The sequence below is a fragment of the Colobus angolensis genome, unplaced genomic scaffold (assembly GCF_000951035.1).
Source record: "Colobus angolensis palliatus isolate OR3802 unplaced genomic scaffold, Cang.pa_1.0 Scaffold29, whole genome shotgun sequence".
NCBI classification, from domain to species: domain Eukaryota; kingdom Metazoa; phylum Chordata; class Mammalia; order Primates; family Cercopithecidae; genus Colobus; species Colobus angolensis.
This window is the reverse complement of record NW_012116154.1, coordinates 4,689,568-4,715,964: the sequence shown is the minus strand read 5'-3', so window position 1 is coordinate 4,715,964 and position 26,397 is coordinate 4,689,568. Positions and strand designations below refer to the sequence as shown.

The 26,397-nt window shown below is 42.6% G+C and overlaps 1 protein-coding gene across 1 annotated transcript in view; it reads left to right on the top strand.

Moving 5' to 3' along the window:
- The window catches only part of KLF3 (Kruppel-like factor 3 (basic)), a 37,177-nt gene that overhangs the window by 665 nt on the left and 10,115 nt on the right, over positions 1–26,397 (top strand). Inside the window, exons 2-4 of the mRNA XM_011949124.1 lie at positions 15,895–15,990; positions 24,232–24,718; positions 25,385–25,535. Coding sequence (XP_011804514.1) covers positions 15,934–15,990; positions 24,232–24,718; positions 25,385–25,535 — 695 coding nt within the window. The 5' untranslated portion in view covers positions 15,895–15,933. The remainder of the gene's footprint in view (positions 1–15,894; positions 15,991–24,231; positions 24,719–25,384; positions 25,536–26,397) is intronic.

Genomic DNA, 26,397 nt, shown 5'->3' with positions numbered 1-26,397 from the left:
CCCGCCGCCCCCCTCCCTGGACACGCCGCGCGGCCGCTTGCCCGGCAGAGCAAACTTGGAGCAGCCTCTGGGCCCTCTGGAAAGAAACTTGGGGCAATTGGGATTGGAGGCAGCATCCCATTCTCGGTTCTGGAGCCCAGGAGCTGCCAGGGCGTCTGGATCCTCCAGGGCAGGAGAAATGAGCTGGCCGGGTTTGGAGAGTCTTCCTGGGGACATGGAGAGAACCTGCCGCAGTGCCTGGAGCAAGGATTGCAGCGTGGCTGAAGGCGGAGGACGCCTTAGGCAACTGCCTGCAGCCGAGCCTGATGGGGATCCAGAGACAGATCCCTGGATCAGGACCCATGGGACCTACCTAACATTTCGAAGTGGCTTTCTTAGAGATGGCAGATAAGACTTGGAATTGTCATATTCATTTTTGGGGGCAGATAGCTACTGACAAGGAGGAGTACTTTTCTGGTTTAAATGTTACAGCAGTATACAATAATACTAGAAGAACGTGAATGAGACTTATTTTTAATAAGTCGAGTTAAACGGAAATTGGAAATTGCTCACCTTCTTGTATTTCACTAAAATAAACATTTTACACTTAACCACTGAATTTCTTACTCAGAATTTATGTTTCCATTAATATCACCCAAGACATTTTAAATATATTGATTATATTCTCACAAGAGTCTGGTATATGGGAAAAAGTATGAAGAGGTATTCTGACAAGTACCTGAAACATGCCAGCAAAATCGATTGAGGAATAGGCCAGTTGTTCATTATAGGTTTTTCCACACAGCAGTTTTGTGCTATCCTTTTCTGTATGAATTTGAGGAGCATTTTTATAAGAGAAATTCATCTGGATGATTTGCCTCACCCTAGGGAAGAAGACTTGCTTTTAGGGGAAAAAACAATCTGCTAGCATTACTATCCCAATTTTTTGGAGTTAGTGTTTAAGGGAAGTGTCCACAAGTGATTTCTTCTGGTTTGAAAAGAGGTATATTAGTTGACCTTAGGCTGTTAATAGAAACCTGAAATTAGATGTTTGATTAAATTAAACTCCCTAGAGAAACTGATTTCTTCATTTCTGCAGTCAGTGGGCTTTGCTGCAGAACTATTTATTAGAAGAAAAAAACCTAATATACTATCGGTAAGTTCAATGATGATACATTGTAAAGAACATTTAGCTTGCATGAAAGAGAACCCAAGTATAAAAATCTCAACATGGGAATAACAAAGAAAAGTAGCTGCTTAGACCACAAAACCTTGTCAGGTACAAAACAACAGAGTTTTGCAGAAAGCTATTGTTTTATTCACTGCAAAGTTTCTAAATTAAAACCCAATCTTCTTGTTGCTATAGGCACTGTGATGCCTTTTTTTTTCCCCCTTTTTTTTTTCTTTTTTTTTTTTTTCCTTACCTGTACTTACGTCTGCACACACCACATTCTTAAATCTCTGATAATGTAAGCTTGAGTTAAACAGTCCTGGCTAACAAAGTAAAGAGAAATAATGGGAAAGGAACTGTGAATGGATTTTACCATCTTAAAAATAACCCAAAGGGAAAGTAGACATTTTAGAATTTCTTCTAGAAATTAGTACTCTGGTGTACAGATTTTATAGTAATTTTTAGACTGTCAGGAACAGAATCACATTCTTAAAAGGTGAATTTCTGTAAATGTGTGTATATGTTGAACAGATGAGCAGTTCTGTGCAAAAAATGTGTATAACTGCATTTGAAAAAGACTGAAAATTTTGGGTTATTCTAGACGTCCCATAGTCTGTCTTGGAATTTAGTTCTGTGACTAAAGGAGGCTTACAATTGCTCCAATTTTGGTTCTGTGAGGTACCCCAATTGTTATCTGAATTCCTAACAGCAGTGCTCTTTTTTCCTCTTGATGCACTGAAGCTGAACCATAATCATTACCCTAACTCGGAATTTGATCAGAGCTAGGGAGTAGCCATTGGAATGGGGCAGAAAGGGACAAAAGAAATCAGGAGGGAGGCTAGTGTTCGTTAGGAAGGTCTCTGCTGCTTGAATATGATAAAATCACATTTCACTTATTATGTTTACTGTATGTGGCAGCTCTTATTTGTAAATAGGGCAGGTCCCCTGTATAAAGCTGGTGTTATTATTCACACCCATAGAACAAACACCTCCACCCCCATGTTGTTGTCTTAAAAAACTCCAGCTGCTCATGAATATAGGGTCAGGGAGGGCCGGCTAAATGTTTCTCTGTGCTTTCTCTCCAGCACAGCCAGCAGAGCTGTTTCCTGTTCTTTGTTTCAAGGCTGGGGTTTGCGTCATACATTCCAAGTGGCATATGTGTGCTCTTTCCTGTTTCAGGCTGTTTTCTGGTAGATCAGTAGCCCAGACCAGGCTGAGGTCCCTGCCCCTAAACTCTGTATCCCCACCCATGGAGTTATCATGTCTCTACACACTTCATATTGCTTAAGACGCCTGTGTTATGTCATAATGAGAAGTCAGTTAACCTTTTTACGTACACCCTTTGCTCCACTGCATCTGTCTGGGTGAATAAATGCTTTTACCTTTTTAAATTTTTTATTGCCAGATTGTGATTTGGGGCAATTTGGGTCCATCTTGGCAAAGAAACCTAAAGGAGTTTTGTTTTTATTTGTTTGTAATTCTTGTGTTGAGGTGGTTAGGGTGTTAAGTTTTAAGATAGGCATTTTGCCCTGAAGCTGTCAATTTCAGATCAGGATTAACACCTTACAGTTTAGAAGACCTAGCGTTATCTGAAAGATGTGGCCCACCCTCGTTCACGTTTTAACCCAGGCTGCTCCAGGTGGCTTCCGTGGATGGAGGAGAATTTAAGCAGTGTTGGCAGCCTGGCCTTAGTTGAAAGTCTTGCTTATGTTTGGAAGGAAAAATCTTTAGCAAAATCACTGAAGCAAAGCGTAAGACATTGAGAAAATCCCAGGATTATTTCTTTTTAAGGACAAAGATTTAAATATCAGGATAATATTTTAAGGACAAAGATTTCACGGTACAATATTCTACATATTTCCAACCCGTTTTTAAGAATTAAAAAGCTCAAAGAAAAGGAGAACTGGCAATAGCAAATTCATTTGATGATAGATCGTTTGGAAAATTTTAATCTATTTTGAAAACAGAAGAAGAATACTCTTATTTTTGTTTTACAATAACATTTTTCATTATTTTTTAAATAGTCTGTCAGTTGTGGGTTAATGAATTTCTGGGATAACTATTTAAGACCTACTTTAATATTAGTTTTCTGTTGGTTCTTGAGAAACTAAGATTTAAGGAAATATTTGGTTGAAAAAGAAAAGTTTTAGAAAGTGCTTTTGTAAACTTGGGGATTTTTTTTTTTTTTTTTTTTTTAATGGAAAGGAATCATCTACAGCATCTCCGTGGAATTAATTTCAAGAGTTGCTGAAGCAGCAAATCAGGCCCTCTGCTCCCCCAAATTGATGATAATGGTGCTTTAGTTTTAAATGTCACATTTCACCACATTCTTTATGTATAAATGGAAAGTATAAAATATGATATTAAGAGAGTTATTAGTATCAAATAGTTGGCTACTGATACTTCTATGAAAAAAGCTGGGAGTTTTGGAAGTCCCAATAAGTTCTTTCTCCTTCGGGAAAAGCAACTGGAAATACTAAGCTGACCTATAGGACAAGAGGCTTTTAAGCCTAAAATTCATAAGTAACTCAAATTGAAGCAGGTTTTTGTTTGTTTGTTTTGGTTCCAAAGTTGTTAACAATCTAACTAGGTTTGGTAAAGAGTATTTGGCTTTCCCCAAATTCTTTCCTCTCCCTTTTGCAGGGAGATGAAGTGGTTAATAGGGATAATTAGGGTCTAATATATTCTATCAGAAAAAAATTCTACAAGCTTCTAAATGCTAAGCTGAATAGTTGGGGAGAATTATACTATCTTATAGTTACTATAATTACCAAAAAAATGGGAATAAGAGTTTTATTTGTTAACCATATCAATCATGATTCCTAATTTAGTTTCATTGTGTCTCCATCCCCCCTTGAGATACTTGCCTTCTTAATATTTTCAAATCAACATTTTTTGCTATAAAACAACAGATTTCTTAGGCAGTATTTCTTGTTCTCTGCTTTCACACCCAGTTGTGTTTAAGAAAAATAAATATACGCAACTTCATTCTTTAAGTTACTAGGAATTGCATTATTCTGGAACTTGGATTCTTTCTGAAATGCTTTATTTATCATTGGTTCTAGCCTTTTAAAAAAACGAATCCCTAGAATCTTAAAACAGTTGATATCTGGTTTGCTAGTATGTGGTACTCTAGTCAGAATTCCTCTTGGGAGTGAGTTGGAAGAGAGTTTTGATGGTCGCTAGCATTCTCATTGTCAAGACCACTCTGTTCCTTTCTTAGACAATGTTTCTCATCTTAAGCAGTCATGCCCAAGCTGGAGACAGGAAACCAGACAGCAGTCTGCCCTGATAAGGGACAGCATTGTCTGAAGGCGGGGATAGCCCTGCTTTTCCCCCCAACTCAGCTCTCCTTCCTTGAAATTTAGTAGTCATAGAAGAGGCACAACACTGTTGACAGTTTCTGAACCAGAACTGGGATTCATTTCTTCCAAAGCAAAAAAACAGTGTCCTTCGCCCAGCGCAGGGGCTCATGCCTATAATTTCAGCACTTTGGGAGGCCGAGGCAGGCGGATCACCTGAGGTCAGGAGTTTGAGACCAGCCTGGCCAACATAGCGAAACCCCATCTTTACTAAAAGTACAAAAATTAGCCGGGTGTGGTGGCGGGTGCCTGTAATCCCAGCTACTCGGGAGGCTGAGGCAGGAGAATCACTTGAACCCGGGAGGCAGAGGTTGCAGTGAGCCGAGATTGTGCCCCTGCACTACAGCCTGAGCAACAAGAGTGAGACTCTGTCTCAAAAAAAAAAAAAAAAAGGTGTCCTCTTAACTGGCCCTGTCCTAATTCTGTAATGTGACCATATTCAATGGAACAGTAAGAGAAAAAAAAAATGATCTGTGCATTTTGTATCTGTTGGTCAGAGGGTTGTAGTAAAGTTCTTTCTTTAGCAAAACAGATTCCTGGAGGTTTTTGAAAGTCACTCTATTGTGTCAGCAGGCTGAATTCATTACCATTTCTCCATCTAATTGTTTAGAAGGGCTGGAGACAGAGGAGAGCAAGTTAAGTGGCCCTCTAGCTCATGCATTTCATGTAACCCCTGGGTCTGGCTCTTACTTATCCTGTTTCCTGTAAGGGGGCGCTCCCTGAGGCAGGCCCTTTGCAGGAGGACCCAGAATTGCCCTGCTTAGTCTGGGACATCCTCAAGATGGTTGCCAGTCTCTGGAAGGCATGTGGATCCTGCCAGGGATGGCCCAGAGCTAGTCTCAACCCAAATCAGTGGAGTTTGGCCAAATCTGGACATAAGAGATCAAATGGATATTGAGGTCAGTGGATTCTGCTCTGGAGAGCGCCCTGCGAATCAAGTGTGGGCTTTTTTCTCCTTTGGCCTATATGCTGTTCTTTCTGCTACCACTGTTGTTTAAGTGTAATCACTGAAATCTACTCCTTTATCTGTTCCTGTACTTTGCACCCCTGGTACCTTCCAAAGCTTCACACTCCAAAGCCTCTTTCATTTGGAAGATCAAGTTCCTGTTCCACTGACTTTCCAAACCAGGGAGTTTTTCTCTCCCAGGCTCCCAAAGTTTTCACGTTTACTTTGCATTTTAGAAGATGAGGTTTCAGGCCGGCTTCACCAGCCGCTGGACAGAGTTCCCATGTAGGACACCTGGTGTACCATCATTCCGGGGCCATTGCCCTTAGTTTATCCTAGCATGTGAGAAGTGTCGTTTGACATCCATTAATTTATTCATCTCACAAGTATTTATTGAGTACCTACTTATTAGAGCTAATCTCAAATTATGTGCATTCATTACTCTGAGTTATGCCATAGGATGGAGTAGATCTGCAGTGATCTAACCTGAAAAGGCATTTTGAAATCTTAATTGCCTGCTGGAACCTCCCCCTGGCACTGCTTCCCATGGGCCAGTGTGGCTGTGCACACCCACACCCTCCCTACTGGGGAGTGACCCCAGCATTAGGTGATTTTACCTAAAAGTCAGTCCCACAGCGCAGGCTCTGAAGCAGAACAGAAAGTGCCCGGGTCTGCAGGCAGACACACTTCTGTTCTTGGCTGCAGCTCCAACTAGCTCTGTGAAATTGGGCGAGTCATTTCACCTCTGTTCCTCCATTTCCTCATTTCTAAAATGGGATGAGGACCTGACCCTTCCACCTTTGTACAGTTATTATGAGGATTTCCGTATTTACTTGGGTCAAGCTGCCAATTTTTCTCAGCAGTTATATCGACAATGCAGGTGCACTGGCTAGGAAGAATAATTGCCTAATTTGGGGCCTTCAGAATGTGTCTTTTGATCTTGCATCCAAGTGTGCATACTGAGACAGGGTGGGCAGCAGGAGCCAGTTGGAAGGGGTGGAAACTCACTAATGTGAAAAGACTGTCCCCACGTTCTATCTTCTCTGGGGACCAACCTGTTCACAGAAATCACTATCCCGTACTTACTGTTGGTGGTGTAATGTTGTCCTCTGCCTGGGGAGGTGGAAGAGTGGTGTGCCAAGGCCACCAGTCTTAAGTCAGACTACCTTAGGTTCAAGTCCTGGCTCTACAGGTTAGCAGCTGTGTGATGTTAGGCAGGTTACTTGACCTCTCTGTTTCAGTGTTCTTTTCAGTAAAATGGGAAGATAGTAACCACTTCATTGACATTAAACAGCACCTGGTGATTACCAAGCATGAAGGTGGTGGTGACTGGCAGGAAACCTGTGACATCACTTAGCCCCTTGCCTTCCTTGATCCCTTTTCAAAAACCTGTGTTTGCACACACCCCTTCTCCCTGCAGCTCCCTCCCACCTGCCTCCTCTCCTCCCTTTCTCGCTTTCTTTTTTCTATTTTAGATTTTAAAATACAGTAGAGACCTCGATACTAGACTTGTTTAGAAGACCTCACTGAGTGAATAATAATAAATTCTTTGAAGATGGTACTGGTGAGGTCTCTGGAGTACACATGATGGGCCAGGCTGAGGTTAGGGGCAGTAACTTTTTCTTAGGAAGTTTGGTTTACTAGCTCTCCCTTAGAGTTAGGCCCTTCACCCCTGTTACTTGTTTAAGGGAGGTTTCAAGTGCATTCAGAGGGAAAGGGAGATGATTGTGGAACTCCTACTATGAGCTAAGTGCTCTTATGTTAGCTCCTTAGGCTTGACATAAAAACTTCATTCAGGGAACAAGCCCAGTCTCCTGTGGGGAGTGGGGAGGGAGCCCGCTCAGGAAGGCTGAGGCCTGCCTGTCTGTCCTTCCCAGTACTGCTGGCAGCGTTGTGAGACGCACCACTGGGAAAGCTAAAAGGCCTAGCCTATCTAGGTAAGAAGAGGCGGCCTTGGATCCCCCAGGGAGCAATCAGCTGGCTGCGGGAGTGGGGAGGGCCTTGAGCTGGTCTTTGAAGAATTAGGAGGATTTAGATAAGCCGGAAGGGGAGGGGGCATTCCATGCTGGTTGCCCAGCATCGGGGCCAAAAATGAACAAAGGCCTGGGGGTGGGCAGGGCAGCCGGCATGAAGGGCACTTGTTGGAGCAGGGGGCAGCTGGTGGGGAACGGGGTGCCAAGCATGGGTGCCTGAGCCCACTGTCAGACCCGGGGAGAGCGCGGGAGGGAAGTTTGTGAGCTGGGAAGGACGGGCTGAGAAGAGATCTGTGAAAAACACGGGTGGCAAGGGGCGAGGGCTGGACTGGAGAGGCTGAGGGAGACCAGTGGCGGAAAAGCTGCAGCAACGCAGGTGGGAGGTGCTGGCGGCCTGGCCCCCAAGGCAGGAGGGGAGAGCAAAGGAGGTGAGGAAGGCTTCAGAGATGGCCTCTATGTTTCCATGGTGAAGGACCAGAAAATAAGGCCAATGGGAGGCGGGGAGGGGGCAGCCTTAGAGGCAGGAACAAGGAGGAGTAGGGTTGGTTTGGGCCACGTTGATAGCAGTGGTTCAAAATGCTTTTCTTTTCTGCTTATTTTTAAAGGGAGAGGGCAGGCTTCGCTCATGGTTTTGTATTCAAAGTTTCAGTGGCTCCCCGGGAAGAACTTCAGTGGAGAATCCTCAGGAGCGGAGGGAGTGATCACAGCCCCACAGTTCCTTCTGGTTATTTTTAAGGTTCTAACCATCCCTGTTCAGGCCGGAATTTCCAGGAACTGGCTGCTGCCCAGAGCCAACTGCTCCCTCCCAGCCTCCCACTCCCTGCAGGGTGGGGCCCCATGGGTGGAGGCTCCTTAGGGTGGAGTTGGGTGGGTCTCCAGTGATAGGGAGGGCACTGAGCAGAGGCAGATGAGAGGCAGCGTGGCCTCAGCAGCCCTTCTGGATTTGATTATATAACACTCCACAGAAGAGAACTGTGAGGGCTTAGGCGAGGCCTTGTGAGATATGTACACAGCAGGATTAGACGTTATGGGTATTTTTCAATTTATCTTGGGTTGCTTGCCCTTAAAACTAAAACACGAAATTGTCAGAGAGCATAAACAAGCGTGTAACCCTAGTAGGAAAATGATTCGAATTTGCTGCAGTTTCTCTAAGAAGGGTGTGGAATGCCACTAGCCAGATGGCCTTGAACTCCCGAGGGTAGCATGGGTGTGGGTGTCCCCACCCCCAGCCCTGCTTTGCTAGGCCTCAGTTTGGAAACTCGGTCAGGCTTTTGCTTGGTTGTTACCTTTGCACCTGTCCTTATTGACATGCAAAATCAATTGCTTCACTTGGTCTTTCCGAAGTACAGGGTGTGGGCAGAATCTTATCTGAAGCCATGTCCTGTTTGGACAAGTTGGACTTGCCTTGGCAACTCTCCATAGGGTGGAGCAGATGGGTGGAGGCAGGAAAGTAAAATTGGGTGGCTTGTTAGCAGAGAGAGGCGAGAGGGTGGGTTGTTTGCTCACTGGATCATTATATTTCATCTGAAACGAAATAATTAACTTCTTTGCCATTTACAATATACATTAATGCAAAATAACTAATTCATGAGGGGCAAAGATTTAGAAACAACCCGTGGAATTTTTCTCCTTTTCAAACCAGCCATAGAAGAGTAAGACAGGTGAAAATCGCGGAGTGGCATGAACATTTCCAAGAATGTCCGGGTAGGAATTTCCAGGCAGGAATTTCCAGGTAGGTGCCAGTGCTTAGCTTTTCTTAAGGGAGCCTCCAGCTTAATGCCTGCTGACATCTGTTGCCTGTCCCCAGTATTTCTGGCCAGGGCAACTGCCCTTAAATAATACTTGAGCCATTGGGGGATTTTGAAGAATTTGGGTAAAGAAATGAAGAGAGAAAAGTTTCTCTGGAAAGGAAGTTTAGCTACAGGGATGTTGCTTGCCTGCCCAGTTTTCCTAGCCAAGAATTACACACACATGCACACACAGCCTTTTTTTTCTCTCTCTCCTCTCTCTCTTTTTTTCCCCTGAAGTTCCTTTGGGGAGTAAGGGTGGGGGAAGATAACATGTTTTCTCTTTTAAAAATCCAAAAACATAGAAGAGTTGAAAGGGACGCTTAGCGATGGTGTGTTGGTGTGTTGCTCGTTCCGCCTAGCCTAGCCGAGGTTAGCTGGGAGACGGGAGTTGTGCTTGGAGGAAGGCAGGTGATTTGGAGCCTCAGGGTCAGCCCTGAGTTGGGGAAGATAATGCAGGGACCTTTTGAGGATTTGTGGGAAGAAATGAGGGCACGGAAAAGGGAAGAAATAGGGAGATGAGAAGGAAGAACATCAGAGGCAGGTCTTGCTCTAACCCCAAGAAACAGGGAAGAAACTGCTCCTGATATGTACACGTTCTCTCTCCAGCTTCCTCCTCCCTCAGGAAGGGGCAGGCAGTCATCTGTAAGGTCGTTTCTGTAATAAATCATGCTCTAGACTCCAGGCAAGCTGCTTTCAGAGGAGGTTTAGTAACCCCCTAACCTCGACTTCCATGAAGGACTGTGTGTGTGTGTTTCTAAGCGCTGCAGCTCACCTGCAGCCCTACCCCCCACCCCATAAAGCCATTGTGCCTAGGCCTCCAATACTACTGGATAGGGCTCCAAAGCAAGACTGCATTACTTCTGAAACTTCATGTCAATGATTCACCAAGCTTTTTAATCTGTAATCACGCAGTCCTGCATTTTGACAGAAATTTGACCCTTATTTTAACATCTGAAAAGTCAGAAGTGTAGGTGGAAAGAGTGTGAAGGGAAATCCATTTCTCCTTTTTGAGGACCATTCATTTTTATTGGCCTTTCTCTGCAAAATAACACAGCTGGGGAAGATGGCATTTGCTCCAGTTATGGAAAATTATTTTGGCAGTGGCGATATTCCGGTAAATTTTTGCTTTTAAGCACCTCAATAACTTAGAATTTTTCATAAAAACAGTTTTGCCCTTTTTTTCCTCCTTTTAGGTGCAGTTTTGTTATCCTGGTATTGCTTAGTTTAGCATTAGAATGTATTTCTAAGGCTAAGACTAGCTAATGTATTTCTAAGGCTAGCTAAGCTAGTTAAAATATAATGAAGATGTAAATGTGTTTGTGATTGGAAAATAGTCGTCAGAAAAAAATAGAACCACATTTAGAGCCTCCTCTTCTCTGTGATACTCACATAAAATGATTAATAGAATTCCTGAGCCTGGTTAAAACCCACTAGGTTTAAAGACCCCGAGGTTGGCCAACTGAGTTGATTTACTGCCGGTGTCTTGGTCTCTAATGCCTGTTTTAGTGCGCCACCTACCGGTTCTGCTTAAGATTGCCGTCAGTACTGTATGATAGATTTTCTAAGCATTTGTGGTTTACTTAGCATTCTTTCAGAATAATAACCCCAGTGCACTGAGCCGCCCGTGGGTACTAAAGACTGCCAAGTTTAGGGACCCTATTTCTTCCAGGGCTTAAGTTACTTCTCAGTTATGTGGAAGGCACTTTGAAGACTTTTCAGTCACTCTTAGGATTCTAGATCAGAACCTGTAAACAAATCAGTACCAATGACAAAAGTGGTCCCTCTAGTCAGAGATATGGGTGCAAAGTATAGAAATTTTTTGCAGATACATAAACAGAAGCCTGATTTCTGTTCATGTGTTTGATTCTCTTTCTAAATTTGGTTTCTTCCTAACTTGGCTTCCCTGTCTTGTCTTTGTTAAAAGTTTTGATTATAGAAATAATAAACTTAAACCTATAATCCCCGCACTTTGGGAGGCCGAGGCGGGAAGATCACTTGAGGCCAGGAGTTCGAGACCAGCCTGGCCAACATGGTGAAACCCCGTCTCTACTAAAAGTATAAAACTTAGCCAGGAGTGGTGGTGTGCACCTGTAATCCCCGCTACTCAGGAGGCTGAGGCAGGAGAATTGCTTGAACCCAGGAGGCAGATGTTGCAGTAAGCCAAGATCGTTTCACCGCACTCCAGCCTGGGCGACAGGGTGGGACTCCATCTCAAAATAAAAATATATAAAAATAATAAACTTTGAAAATAGAACACAGATGTATAGAAAGCTGTCCCACCCACCACCACTCTCAAGAAGCTCCTGTTAACAGTTTCGGGTATGTGGTTCCAGGCGTTTTCTTTGCATGTCCTTTATCTTCTTGTTTCATATTCTGTGACTATCACTAAAAGCATCATCATTTAAAAGCTATTTTAGAAGTTACCAAATTGGAAACAAAGTGCTTGTAGACATGTGAAATAGTCAGTGAGTTTGATTCTATTCATTGTGATATTTGAATTTTACACAGACCTTTTTTTTAACATCCAGGATGCATTATTTAGTTAGGAGTTTCAAAATTAGGTATTCTAATCCTATCATTCCTTCTTTGTTTATTAACTTAAATACTTCTGTAATGAGAATATCCCTTCATCAACATTTAGATTACTTTGAGGTACATTTCTGAGCAAATAAACATACCTTTGTAATTATTTTTTAATAAAAGTAAATCAGGTTTTGTTAGTGCCAGTGTTTTTGTTTTGTTTTGTTTTGTTTTGTTTTGTTTTTTTTTTGAGACCAGAGTTTCGCTCTTGTTGCCCAGGCTGAAGTGCAGTGGCGCTATTTCGACTCACTGCAACCTCTGCCTCCCAGGTTCAAGCGATTCTCCTGCCTCAGCCTCCTGAGTAGCTGGGATTGCAGGTGTGTGCCACCACACCTGGATAATATTTTATATGTTTAGTAGAAACAGGGTTTCACCATGTTGGCCAGGCTGGTCTCGAACTCCTAGCCTCCGGTGACTTGCCCGCCTCGGCCTCCCAAAGTGCTGAAATTACAGGCGTGAGCTACCGCGCCTGGCCAGTGCCAGTGGTTTATACTAGACTGTGTTTCTCTTAGAATTGCAAGTCTTGTATTTCCTTAAACTTAGGTAAAACAAAAAATTAAAGAACAGTAGTGATTTAAATAATGCCTTAATGATAAAAAGATGTAGCACGTTAATGTGTAATTCATTTCTAAAAGGATTCAGTAGTCGTTGCTGTGGCCATTAGACAAAGTCATTGAAAGCTATGTGAGCTAAATGGTAGACTTAGAATTTGAACGAAAAGGGACTCCAGAGCCCATCCTCTTAATTTATTCTGCTGTGCTGCAATTAGTGGTAGTAAAGAGTGCAGGGTAACATGAAGTGTGGAGATGCTGGCCTCGCTCAGAAGCTGTTGTTGCAGTGGTCCAGTTGTGAAGTGACAAGGCCTCATATGAGACCTCATACAGGATGTAGGCAGCTGTTAACTTTGAAACCGAATCTAGTCTGAGTTTTATTTAAGGGTGGGAGATAGACCTCTAAGGCTAGGGTAAGTTAGCAAAGAGGCAAATACCAGACATTTTTGCTCCGGAAGTTGGAACCAACACATTTAGTGTCATGTGTACAGAATATATATCCAAATTTTATGTGCATATGGATATAAATTAGGGCAAAGGGGTGTGTGTGTGTGTGTGTGTGTGTGTGTTTTAATCTCATTTGATAGACCTAAATCCTTGAGAAGTAGATAAGGGAGGCATGCTCTGCATTTTACAAATGATCACTCTTGCCCCATGGCTGTGCTAGTTTGCAGTCTGCTTGAGTCTCAAAACCATGGCTCCTTCCTTATACACCTGAGAATGTGAATGCTTTAATTTAGAAGCATTTGCATCAAGATACTGTCTAGTGGGATAGATGAGTCTGGAAGAGTGAATTCAGTGTAAAAAGCTGGGGGTGGGGAGGTGGGAGGCTGCCACAGGGTGACCAGCCGTGAGTCAGGGCTGCTAAATGATCTGACCTCATTGATGTAAGCAGGAGATCTCACATCTTTTGTTTATGGTCCACTGTGAGGCACTGGACAACAATTCTTAGAACCATGTTCATCTGTACAGCTGCTAGGCTGGGAACTGGTTAATAATAGATCCCAAGACACAAAAGCGTTTTCATCCCTCATTATGAAATCATCTATTTTTCACTGGCTGTTGCGGTTTGTTCTTGCTGGAATACATAAGAGGGTAGTAGCACCATTGATTTCAGCAGCTTGGTATCAAATTGTATTTGCAGATTACAATACACCCTGTGATGTAGGAAAATATAATTTTGAAGTCAGGGCCTTATGTCGAGTTATTGATGAAATTCACGTGTTGTCATGAGATTGTCATGAGACTGAAAACAGGCTTTCTTCAATGAATCAACGAAGCACAAGAACTACATAGTATCACTTCCATAATTGTATGTGAACATATCTTAGTATAACCCATGGAGCACCAACACAACAAATTATAGGATTGCTATCATGGAGGTGGGGATGGGGGTTTTTAACACTGAAATACAAGAAGTAATCCAGGACCCGGGATTCCTGCAGCTTCTTCACTCTAGAACTTGTTCAATTTGCCACTCAAACCGGGGTGATCTATAAAGACCTTAACTCTAACCAAAGCACTGAGCACTTAAACCAAATTTGCCTAGTGAGTGCCTGAAGTCAGTTTCTGAAAGTGTGTCTAGTAGCAGGACAGTGTTTCTGTAACTGAGGAGACACATTTGAACATTGAGCAGACTGAATATTTCATCTTGTGAAGAGGCAGCTGGCTTGATATAGATTAGTGTTAGAAGTGGACTTTACAGAACAGAAGAAAATAGAAGGGATGTCAAGCAGAGAACAACAGAAGAAAAGGACAGGACAGGATCAAGATCCTTTACAATAGGCTCATTTCCTAATGAGGAGAAATCTGTGTGAAAACAAGCTAATATTCTTCATATGTGAAAAGTGCTTAGAAAACAATAAGAAGCGGTGGGGGGTGTCAAGACCTGAGTAGGCATTTCTCAAAAGAAGAAATCCAAATGGTCAGTAAAGCTGAAAAAAAATTAACTTCAATAACCAAATCAATTTAGAATAAAAATCATTTGCCATTTTGAGACTTAACAAGTTGGCAGGGTGTTTATCTTTTACAACACAAGTGATAACACATGTTGCTGGTGGAGATTTGGGGAAACAGGTTGTATTTTATTTATTTATTTATTTATTTTTTGAGACGGAGCCTTACTGTGTCACCCAGGCTGGAGTGCAGTGGCGCGATCTCCACTCACTTCAACCTCTGCCTCCAGGGTTCAAGCAATTCTCTGCCTCAGCCTCCCGAGTAGCTGGGATTGCAGGCATCTGCCACCACACCCAGCTAATTTTTGTATTTTTTGTAGATACAGGGTTTCACCATGTTGGCCAGGCTGGTCATTAACTCCTGACCTCATGATCCATCCTCCTGAGCCTCCCAAAGTGCTGGGATTACAGGCGTGAGCCACTACGCCCAACAACAGGTTGTATTTTATTAATGAAAATAATAGTTCGTTTTTGCCAGATGATGCATCAGGCACTTTGGGAAATGTACGTACTTCTCACCCAGGAATTCCCCTACAGAAAACTTATCCTAAAAATTAACGGTGTGCAGGAGGATATATTTAAAGAGGCTCATTGCTGTTTGTAATGGCGAAAATGTAGAAGTAACCCTAAGTGCCCAGTAAAGAGGAATGCGTTAAGTAAACTGATGTGTTCACACAGTGGCACGGGAGATTTGATGGTGCAGAACCATACTTACTGAAAAAGAAACATTTTCACAATTAATTGTTCAGTGAAATGATAGGTACTAAATAGCATATACACTGTGAGCCCAGTTTTAAAGAGAGTTTGTTAGAATAAAAATGAAATTTTAATGATGGTTGGCTCTAGGTTTTCTTTTTGCTTGCTTTTTTTCCCCTAATTTTTCTGTGACTAGCATCAGGGGAAAAGGGAAGGTGTTTAACAATCGTATGTAATCTGAACCTCTAAAGAGTTGCACGGCAATCCCAGGCAAGCTCTGCTGCTTAGACGGGGCTGTACATATACATAATGTTCCAGAAAAGTCCGGGTTTATGTATTGAGTTAGAAAAATGTTGGTTGGCTCTCATCTGGTTATGACCATGGAGTCTGGTTTTAATTATGTAAATGGCATCTTTCATAGGTAAGGGAAACAAACTCCAGCCATTCCAGGGGTAAGGGAGTAAAAGGGGTAGAGAAGTGGGATGAGGAGTATTATATTTTATTTTATTATTTATTTATCTATTTATGTTTCTTTTGAGACAGAGTCTCGCTCTGTCACCCAGGCTGGAGTGCAGTGGTGCCATTTCGGCTCACTGCAACCTCCGCCTTCTGGGTTCAAGCAATTCTCCTGCCTCAGCCTTCCGAGTAGCTGGGATTATAGGCGTGCGCCACCACGCCCAGCTAATTTTTGCATTTTTAGCGGAAACGGGGTTTCACCATGTTGGCCAGGCTGGTCTCAAACTCCCGACCTCAGGCAAACCGTCTGCCTCGGCCTGCCAAAGTGCTGAGATTACAAAGGTGAGCCACCTTGGCCAGGCTATATTTTATTTTTACTAGTTTGTATTTAAAGTAACCTTGAGATTTAGATGGATACCTTGTTTTGTTTTCTAGGCCAAACACCAGAGCACCCTAGAAGGTTTAACTAAAAGAATGCTCATGTTTGACCCAGTTCCTGTCAAGCAAGAGGCCATGGACCCTGTCTCAGTGGTAAGTTTTCCAAAATTGAACACCTCGCCTTATTTTTTCCAAGGGATGATAACATTATTGTGTGTCAAATTATTCCTTAAAATCATGGTCGGGTATGGTGGCTCACTCCTGTAATCCCGGGACTTTGGGAGACCGAGGCGGGCGGATCACCTGAGGTTGGGAGTTTGAGACCAGCCTGACCAACATGAAGAAACCCCATCTCTACTAAAAATACCAAATTAGCCGGGCGTGGTGGCACATGCCTGTAATCCCAGCTACTCGGGAGGCTGAGTCAGGAGAGTTACTTGAACCCAGGAGGCAGAGGTTGTGGTGAGCCGAGATAGCAGAGATCGCGCCATTGCACTCCAGCCTGGGTAACAAGAGCGAAAGTCCGTCTCAAAAAAAAAAAAAAAAAGAAAAAAATCACTCATTACTCGACAGGCATTTCATAGGCAAACTTTTCTCAACGCCCCCAGGTATGAGTGAGCGAAATACTGTCCTAGCAGCTGTGGGTCCTTTAGTAAATGGGATCTGCGCTTCCTTAAGACCTGTGCCTGGCATCACCCTAGGATATGATCAGTGTAGAACTTACGCCATCGGCGAATCCTCTCATGACAGAAGTAATTTTACAAAAATTCCTCAGCCCTTTCGTGTGTAAAAACATATTAAGAATAGGATGATTTGCTTAAAAACCAATGACAACAGCCATATGGAGCTATGACTATATGAGAGATGACTGAGGGAAGCCAGCGAGAGAAAGAACTTGGCAGTGAGGATGGAATCTCGTTTATTTGGAAGAGTCTGGCTGGGTGGGAGTTACGTGCATTGTCCTTTTCAGCACCTTAGCCCTAAGCCAGCCCCTCATGGGAGCCAGGCCACTGGCTGCTTTTAGGCCACCAGGGACTAGCGAGGAGTCTGGGGTTTCTGCGGGTACAACACCAGTGCCATGGAGGTGAGACATGGTGACGGAGGAAGGTGTCTGACTTCAGAGCAGGGAGTGGTTTCAGCTTGAGGGATCTGGTTGAGTGAATATTGAATAATAAGGCAACGCTCCCACTCTGTCTTGCTCTTTTCTTCCACGGGCTTGGAAAATATTCACAAGGGGGAAAACTTGGCCCGGGTTGTGTATCTGAAGGTTGGTAATGACACGCTTGCAAAATTAGATCATCCTTATGCATGGGCTCTGGAGGTTCCTGCCAAAAGTGTTTATACAAGACATGGGGGTCACGCCGAGGCCCTTGGAGCTGAGTTGCCATGGATATTACTAAGCCAGTAAAGTGTTTACCGGTATCTATAATGCAAGTTAAGGCAGAGGGGCTTTAAGGAAATAACATTTGCATTCCAACATGATAACTGAATAACCAAGTGTCTGAATATGGTAGCAACTGAGCAATAAGGATTTTATTAATCAAAAAACTAAATTACTTTTTTTTTTTGAGATGGAGTCTCACTCTGTTGCCTAGGCAGGAGTACAGTGGTGTGATCTCAGCTCACTGCAACCTCCGCCGCCTGGGTTCAAGTTATTCTTCTGCCTCAGCCCCCATAGTAGCTGGGATTACAGGTGCCTACTACCATGCCAGGCTAATTTTTGTATTTTCAGTAGAGACTGGGTTTCGCCATGTTGGCCAGGCTGGTCTTGAACTCCTGACCTCAGATGATCCACCCACCTCAGCCTCCCAAAGTGCTGGGATTACAGGCATGAGCCACCGCTCCTGGCCAAACAACTAAATTACTTTGAATGTTATTCGGTGCTGTCGTTGTATTCATCACATCCCCATCCCTGGGATCACTACATGATCACGTTAGAGGAAAATGAAGGTACAAAATTTCCTCATTAATTATATTCTTGAAATAGGAATAGGTTTTTAGCACTGGAGAATATGATTCATTTTACAAATGGTGCAGAGCCATCAGTGAGGCATTTCACTGTTCAGTGTACTTCAGTACTTTTAATCAAGCATGAAAATAAGGCTCAAGAGTCTAATATAAAGCTAAAATGAAGATCCACATTGCTAAATTGGTGTGATATATGTAATTAAGTGCAAGGAAATGCACTTAACCGAAAAAAAAAGTGGAATAAAATGAATTTGAACTAACTATTAAACTTGCATTGTTGTAACGTATGAATACATGAAGTTAAAATATGTAGGAGTGATTTTGCAGTTAATGGTCTTTTTCTCCTTCATGTGCTAGATTTCAACTGCAACTGACACTTAGAATTTAGTTTCACCAAGTTACTGTCAGTCCTTCAAAATGAAGATTTTTTTTTTTTTCTTGTTTTGGTTTTAACTTTATTCAGCAGGAAGTATTTTTTTCTTAATGCAGTGCAACCTCAGTTAACAGAAACATTTGAGGAATGGGGTGTTAAAATGATTTTACTTAAAAAAATTGAAAAGCTTTTGTTTCCACTCTTAAATCTTCAAATTTCGTCTTTCCTGCCTTCATATGTGAAGTATATTGAACCTAATTTATTATTCCTTTTTCTTTTTAATTCAGTCTTTGACCTGAAGGTCAAAGTCTTTGGCTATTCAAGTCAACGTTGTAAACATTAAGGCACAATAATAGGACATTTGTGAAAATATTTTTAATTTCTACAGATGAATAAAAATATTTTATGGTAACTTATTTCTCCACCTCTTCCCATCCCCTAAAAGGATAGCACAGCAGAAACAATTGCTTGTTTGCGCTTTTGCTATTGGTTAGAGAAAGTGAGGACATGTCATTTCCCTCTTAACCACGTATAAGCCCTCATACTGTTCTCCGCTAGCCTTGTACTTTAAGGCTTGGGGTCACCCTGTTAAAATTTGCAAGAATGTGGAACAGAGTAGACTCTGCCTCCCCAAGTCTGTGCCTTCAGTCTCTGCTATTTACTGTCCACCTGGTCTTGGCAAAATCACCAGCAGCTCCCCAAACTTCTGTGTTTTTTAAAAAAAAATTATAAAATATGAAACTGTGTAAAAAAGATGCACATGTACATAAATTGTTTTTTTACCATTTCCCAAAAGATTGATAATTAAAGGATTTAATTCAGGAAGTGAGCAAGGAAACAAATTGTAAAAAACAAAACAAATCAAAAAACAAAGTTTAAAGTATTCTTCTATTCCTGTGGAAAGATTACTTTTGAAGAAAGGATTAATAATATTCTGTCATCTTTGGTCATCTAACAGACCGAAAGTATAGATAGGAAAGTATGTCAAATGAGTAATTTCCTCTGCTCTGTTCTAACAGAAACATTTCATGGCTTTTTCAAGCCTGGTAGAAAGAGAGCTTTCTACCTCTGTTTGCATGGGGGTGCATGCCATTTGCTGTTCCCAGAGTGTGTGTTTATACATGCATCACGCCTTCCTGTGCCTGGAACCCTCTCTTGGATGAAGATTCTTTTGACTTGCCCTGTCACGGACATTCACTTTTTTTCATGTTGATGAATAGTGAAATAGAGATTTCATCCATGTTTTAGTCATTTCATCCACTGAAACTGTCTTATAATGGAAAACTCGCCAAAACTATTCCTAATAAAATAAGAAACTATTGCAATTATCACCTTAGCATAAAGTGATAGTTAGAGCTTTGGGAAATTATCCAAACGTTGTACCTCTTTCCCTGTCGCAATTAAAATCATTTTTTTTAAGTTCAAAATAATTGGCATATTATTCTTCACCTTATCAGTAGTAAAAACTTGCTAAGAGAGTGTGTTGATTTACTACACATTCATCAAGTATTAATTGAGCACCTATGCCAGGCCCTTATCACCTCACAGTACAGTGAGAAGCAGCAGTCAGTAAGTGCACACTGTGCAGGGGTGTGAACATCTGAGTGCATGTTACAGACTGAAAGAAATTTTTCTTATGGCAGATCAGTGGTTTTGTTGGGGAGGGGGCGTTGTTTTGGTTTTGGTTTTGGTTTTTTTTTGGTTTTGTGTTGGTTGTGAGACAAGGTATTGCTCTGTTGCCCAGGCTGGAATGCAGTAGCGAGATCACTGCAACCTCAAACGCCTGAGTTCAAGCAATCCTCCTGCCTCAGCCTCCCGAGTAGCTGGAACTACAAGCGAGCACCACCATGCCCGGCTACGTTTTTGTGTTTTCTGTAGAGAGGGGGTCTCACCATGTTGCCCAGGCTGGTCTCAGACGCCCGGCCTTAAGCGATCCTCCTGCCTCAGCCTCTCCAGGTGCTGGAGTTACAAGTGTGAGCCACCATGCCTACCTTAGCCCATTGTTTTAAGCCCTTATGATCCCTAGTAGGGTCCAGAAGCCCATGTCTGTGTCTAGTCTTTGGCCTGCTCTGCTCCAGGACACAGGGTCTCTTGGACTAAGCAGCATGCACAGAGGGCACTGGAGGTCTGTCTGTGGCCAGAGGCACATTTTCTGCTTCATCAACACTTGTCTCTGATTTGGATTTGGGGCCAGTACAGCCGCGCTTGTGTGCATTGCTTTGATAGAACATAGGAACTGTCTGGAACAGAGGGGAAGGCTGTTACCGGGTTGTACCTGCCCAGGGCACACACCCAGCCGTGTCAGTCCCTACACGGCACCAGATTGTTGGAAGCTGATTGCAAAAGCTTGTGCGCTCCACCCAAATAAAGTGAACCAGTTTGAGAGGCCACATGTCTTCACCCTTTTGTGAGGCAGTTGGGGTGGAAACAGTTAATTATCTGCCCAGAGTTGAGTATCTGTGACCAAATGTGTCTCCCCACAGTTAGTCTTGTACCTTGCAGTAATTGCACATCCAATAGAGGGAATGAGGGCATTCATTTGAGAACAGACTTATCAGCAAACTGCATAATGTTGATAAAACTTAGCTTTATGTGTGGCTTTTTCTGTCTTAATAGCTTGAGAAACCTGAGAATGTTATTAAATTTGCAAATCTGGAGGTTCTAAATTCCTACTCTCCCAAACCTCACCCCATGCGTAGAAAAATCCAGCAATGACAGCAATAAAACTATGTCCTCATTTTGCTTGCCATTTAGCTGCCAATAACTATTGGCATTAAAATCTAGGTCATAGGGAGGTCTTGGAAGAACGGAGCTGAAAATAAGGGAGAAGCTACATTTTGGTCAATAGAAACAATGCTGCCTCCCATTTCCTAAAGTTTTTTTCCTAGTACCAGAACCATTGCCCTTTGGAGAATTATATAAAGCACATTAGACTTTAGGACTAGGAGAAATCATTCTCCTTTCTATATTTAATTACTCGCTGAAACTCTCCAGTGTACATGATTTATAATGGTTTTTTGTTGTTGTTGTTGTTAATGAACCTTGCGCCTCTTTTAATAATACCCATCTAAATATTTAAATTTAAATATATTTAATACTTAATGTTGCTATGTTTTGGACCTCTTGTGTTGTTACTGTGCATGCCTGGCTTTAAAGAAAGGTAGAGAATCTTCTCTTTTGATCCTTGATCTATAACTCAAAGCTGTTTTTATGCATATTGTGTTTTCTGATTTTATATCCTTCATGTTCTTGTTTTTAAGCAGTATTAGTAGTGAAAACTGGCTGGGCGTGGTGGCTCATGTCTGTAATCCTAGAACTTTGGGAGGTTGAGGCGGGCAGATCACTTGAACCCAGCAGTTCGAGACCAGCCTGGACAACATGACAAAACCCAGTGTCTACAAAAAAATACAAAAATTAGCCAGGCGTGGTGTCACGTGCCTGTAGTTCCACTTGCTCCGGAGGCTGAGTTGGGAGAATCATCTGAGCCCAGGAGGTCGAGGCTGCAGTGAGCTATGATCGTACCATGGCACTCCAGCCTGAGTAACAGTGAGACCCTATCTCAAAAAAAAAAAAGAAAGAAAAGAAAATTCTTTTTCTCTCCTTTAAATAGACGTTTAGTATATGTATTTTCTATCTCTGTCATTTAGAACATTGCTATTCAAAAGGAAGCCTAAATTCCCTCGCTCCACTCCCAGATAGTTCAAAATTTGCATTTTAATGAGTGCTCCAGGTAGATGGATGTGCATGGTAAAGTTAGAGAAGCGCTGGTTGGGAGCAGTAGAACCCATGACCGTGGGCATCTCTTGTATAAGCAGGGACAAGAAGGGGCTTCTAGTATGGCGTGTGTATAAGCTCATTGTGTAGGTTATCCCATAACCTCACAACCTCCTGGAAGGTGGGGATTCAGAACAACCTTAAGAAGTTTGCCATATCCTCATAGCACCTGCACTCCTAATATTTAGTTAGTAATTTTTCTTGCCTTCTTTTATAGAATTGCTTTTTCACATAGTAAATTTATTTTAAAAGCAAACTTAGTACCACTACTGCAAAATATATGTGCAACAGTTTTTTCTGACACATACAAATAAACACATAACAAATTTAGCTTAGTCTGTGCTCATCGTACACCCCACCTAAAAGCATCTTAGGTGCATCTAGAGTGATGTGCACCACGCTGCAGGAACCCCTGTTCTAGGAGGTTACACAGATTATAACTTCCTAGATAAAGAAAGAAAGAAAGAACAGAAGATGACAGAGCATGATCTTAACCATGAGGACCTGACATCCAAACCAGATAAAGATAAACACAGTTATGTGATCAAAACTTTCACTAACTGGCTACTCCGTGACAGGCTGCTCTGCAGGCCTGGAGCAGGGACTGGGCATCTGGAATTTTAAAAACAACACAGATGATTCCGATGCATAACCAGCCGGGGATTCGCCAGATCTCAGTACAAATCCCCATCAAAACCACTGCTGCCCCACGGTTATAATTCACATTAGTGGCCCCTAGAGGGGTCAGGGAGGCCCGGAAATTAATAATGCATTTACACTGTTTAATTATGAGGCACCATTGGGTTTTCTTGGTTGCATCCCGAGTTAGTATTGCCTCTAACTCATAAACACATAGGATTTTAGAGCTGGAAGAGAAGCACAATATGTTGTTTATCACTGTCCCTGTCAGAATTCAAGTACAAAGAATTTTCTGCAGGTGAGCAGGCTTGACATGCAAAATTTCAGTTTCCCTAAACTGCCTAGTAAAGAAAATGGTGTATGTTGAGTTTAATTTTTTTTAATTAAAAATTAGGTTGCATTCTACAAAGAAAATTTACAACAAAATGTTAGTTAGGGAATAGAAGTACTTTCGGTGAACTCCATGGTCAAGGGCAGTGCCCATTGTGTGAAATTATGATGACTGGTTTGTATTTAAAGCTGGCAGATGCAGGTAAAGTTATCCTGATATTTTAAGAGAGAAAGGTGTTTGAAGATAAATGAGGTCAGTTGTGGACCAGATCTTGGGAAGGAAACAGACTCTTTTGTCTCTTCTGCACTCTGTTTGTGCCCCAGCCTCATTTGATGGGCAAGTAGCAGGGTATAGAGGAGAGAACAGGGGGCCTCAGCTTGTGTGAATGACTTTGAGCACTGCATTTCCTTATGTGAGTCATATCACGTTAGGTGTTTCTTATAGTTCTGTGTCATCCACGGACTTGCCATTCAAGTCTACAGCTTCATTCAGATTCTGAATAAGAACATTGAGCAAGTTAGGGCCAAGGACATCATTGCCCCAGTGAGGGTGGCCTTCAGTACAAAGGTGTGTATGGTGACTGACCCCCTCCTGGTTTGCCTGAGACTGTAGAGTTTCATGGGATGTGGAACTTTCAGTGCTGAAACCAGCACAGTTCCAGGCTGACTAGGATCGTTGGCCAGTCCTAGGCATGGATTGGTCAGCTGCTGAAGTCCATCAAACGAAAGGTACTGTCTATCTTGCAGCCCCATTCTTGCTTATCATACACAACTATGATGAGAAATCAATGTCCTGCCGAAGTTGAAGACACTACTTATCCAGAGAAATAACTGTCCTGCCGAAGTTAGACACCAAAGCTAGAGAGCAATTCCTGCTCATCGAGAAACCCCACCAGAAAAGCAACCAGGTTGGTTTGGCTTGGCTGGTTCTTGGTGAACCCCAGCTCTGACTCCTAATGATAATAGCCCCCAAGCCTGTGCTGTCACCTGTCTTAGAATTTTGCCAGGTATTGGCCTTAACGTTTGACACAGGAATCATCTTAGGGTTAAATTTCAGATTTTTCATGTGCAGTAGTGACCACATTGATCTTAGTTTTAATGTTTTTGAGACTGCCTCTCAAAGCATTTTTAATGTTGTTGAGACCACCTCTCTGAGCATTTTTTTTAAGGTCAAGTATATATCGAAATCTAAACTACTTTGTAAAGCCCATGTAATTGTTAAGCACCTTGTTAGCATATTTTTTAAATTCATGTTTCAAGTAAATGGACTTACCTGGCTGTTGACACGTTTTCCTTTTCTTTTCTAATAGTCATACCCATCTAATTACATGGAATCCATGAAGCCCAACAAATACGGGGTCATCTACTCCACACCATTGCCCGAGAAGTTCTTTCAGACCCCGGAAGGCCTGTCACACGGAATACAGATGGAGCCAGTGGACCTCACGGTGAACAAGCGGAGTTCACCCCCTTCGGCTGGGAATTCGCCCTCCTCTCTGAAGTTCCCGTCCTCACACCGGAGAGCCTCGCCTGGGTTGAGCATGCCATCTTCCAGCCCACCGATAAAAAAATACTCACCCCCTTCTCCAGGCGTGCAGCCCTTCGGCGTGCCACTGTCCATGCCACCAGTGATGGCAGCTGCTCTCTCACGGCACGGAATACGGAGCCCGGGGATCCTGCCCGTCATCCAGCCGGTGGTGGTGCAGCCCGTCCCCTTTATGTACACGAGTCACCTCCAGCAGCCTCTCATGGTCTCCTTGTCGGAGGAGATGGAAAATTCCAGTAGTAGCATGCAAGGTAAATTCCGCCACTGCTTCATGCTGCTGCACTTGCTTAGTGTACTGGCGCTTCACCAGATGGGCTGGGTGAGGAAGCACGGGGGCAAGAGCTGTTGAACTCTTCAGAGGAAATACTCATCTGCCTAAGGCATTTCCTTTTCTTTTTTTTCCCCCCTAAAGTGTTGATACTGGAAGAGGTCCCAAGAATCAGGCTGTCTGTTTGATACCATGAGACGATTACTTTCACTATGTAATAGTCAACTTGGGGACAGAAAGAATCTTGACTTTATGTTGCTTTCTTGAATACCTACATGGTTCTAAGTACAAAAGGCATTTAATAAATACTTTTTGATCGTCGTGAAAACTAATAGTGATCAAAAGCCACCTTGTTTACCAGCTGGTCATAGACAGACGACTATGGGGTAGAAAGGAAATAATCCAGAATTATAAGAACGAATCATTTCAGGGCTGGTGTTTTAGAATCCAGGTCACTATATTTGCTGCTTACTGGCAAAATAATGGTCAGGAGAAGCAAGAATCTCCCCCAGATTTGTTCCTGCTATAATCTGCCAAAGGCAAATAAATCTGTCATATCTGTGTTGTAGATAGGAGCTATGCAGTAAGCTTTGAAAAGCTGAAATTGGTAAACTGTATGTGGAGTGACTTTTCTATTTTTATTTTTTAGTACCTGTAATTGAATCATATGAGAAGCCTATATCACAGAAAAAAATTAAAATAGAACCTGGGATCGAACCACAGAGGACAGATTATTATCCTGAAGAAATGTCACCCCCCTTAATGAACTCAGTGTCCCCCCCGCAAGCATTATTGCAAGAGTAAGTATATTTAGGCCTACCAAGCATTTGCATAGTAGCGTGCATCTTGGAACCTGGAACGGAAGCACAAGATTTCACACGTGTGATATGGTGTGGATGACCAGGAACGGCTTGTAGTCTGTGGCCGCCACTGGTCCGGTACCACTGGTCAAGATGGGAGAATCTCTCCAAAACCAATATGCTGTTACACTGACAACGTTATGACAAAATTTACATCAAGTTTTCATTGAATCAGTCATCCATGATTTTGCACCTTACCACATGAATTATTTTTGTTGTTTTTTTTTTCGTTCTTCCAGGCTATATATACTTAGTTTTTCCATGATGAGAATCCTTGTATAGATTAAACTTGGTGTTCTGTGGATCAAGTAAAGTTTTCATATGGATACACTTAGTCCTTACAGAGTGTATAGTGTCCTGTAGAATTGCTATCCAGTAGGAAGGCTGTGCGGTATTGGTCAGCATCCAAGCACCTGAATGGTCGTTTCTTGTACGTCTAACATGGTATAATGTGGTAGTGCCACACACAGGTTCAGCAGCCTCATTTATGGGATCCCACTGTAGATAACCTTGGCCTCCACCAGTGATTACACTGAAGGCTGGGTTTGTAGTTGCTAAGAAGATGGCCTTCAGGTCCAGCAAGGATCCCACCTCTGCTCTCTATCATATGTGTGATCTTGGACTAGTCACTTAATTTACTGCCCCCATTTCTGTTTTCATTATTGATTGTAGTTGTAATTGTCTTGTGTTACGGTGCTTCAACATTGGATTCAGCAGCCAGCTTCCGAGTACAAAGGCAACGATTACCCATCATCCTCCTGCATCATTTTCCTCCACTTGAATAAATGTTCTACCCACCTTT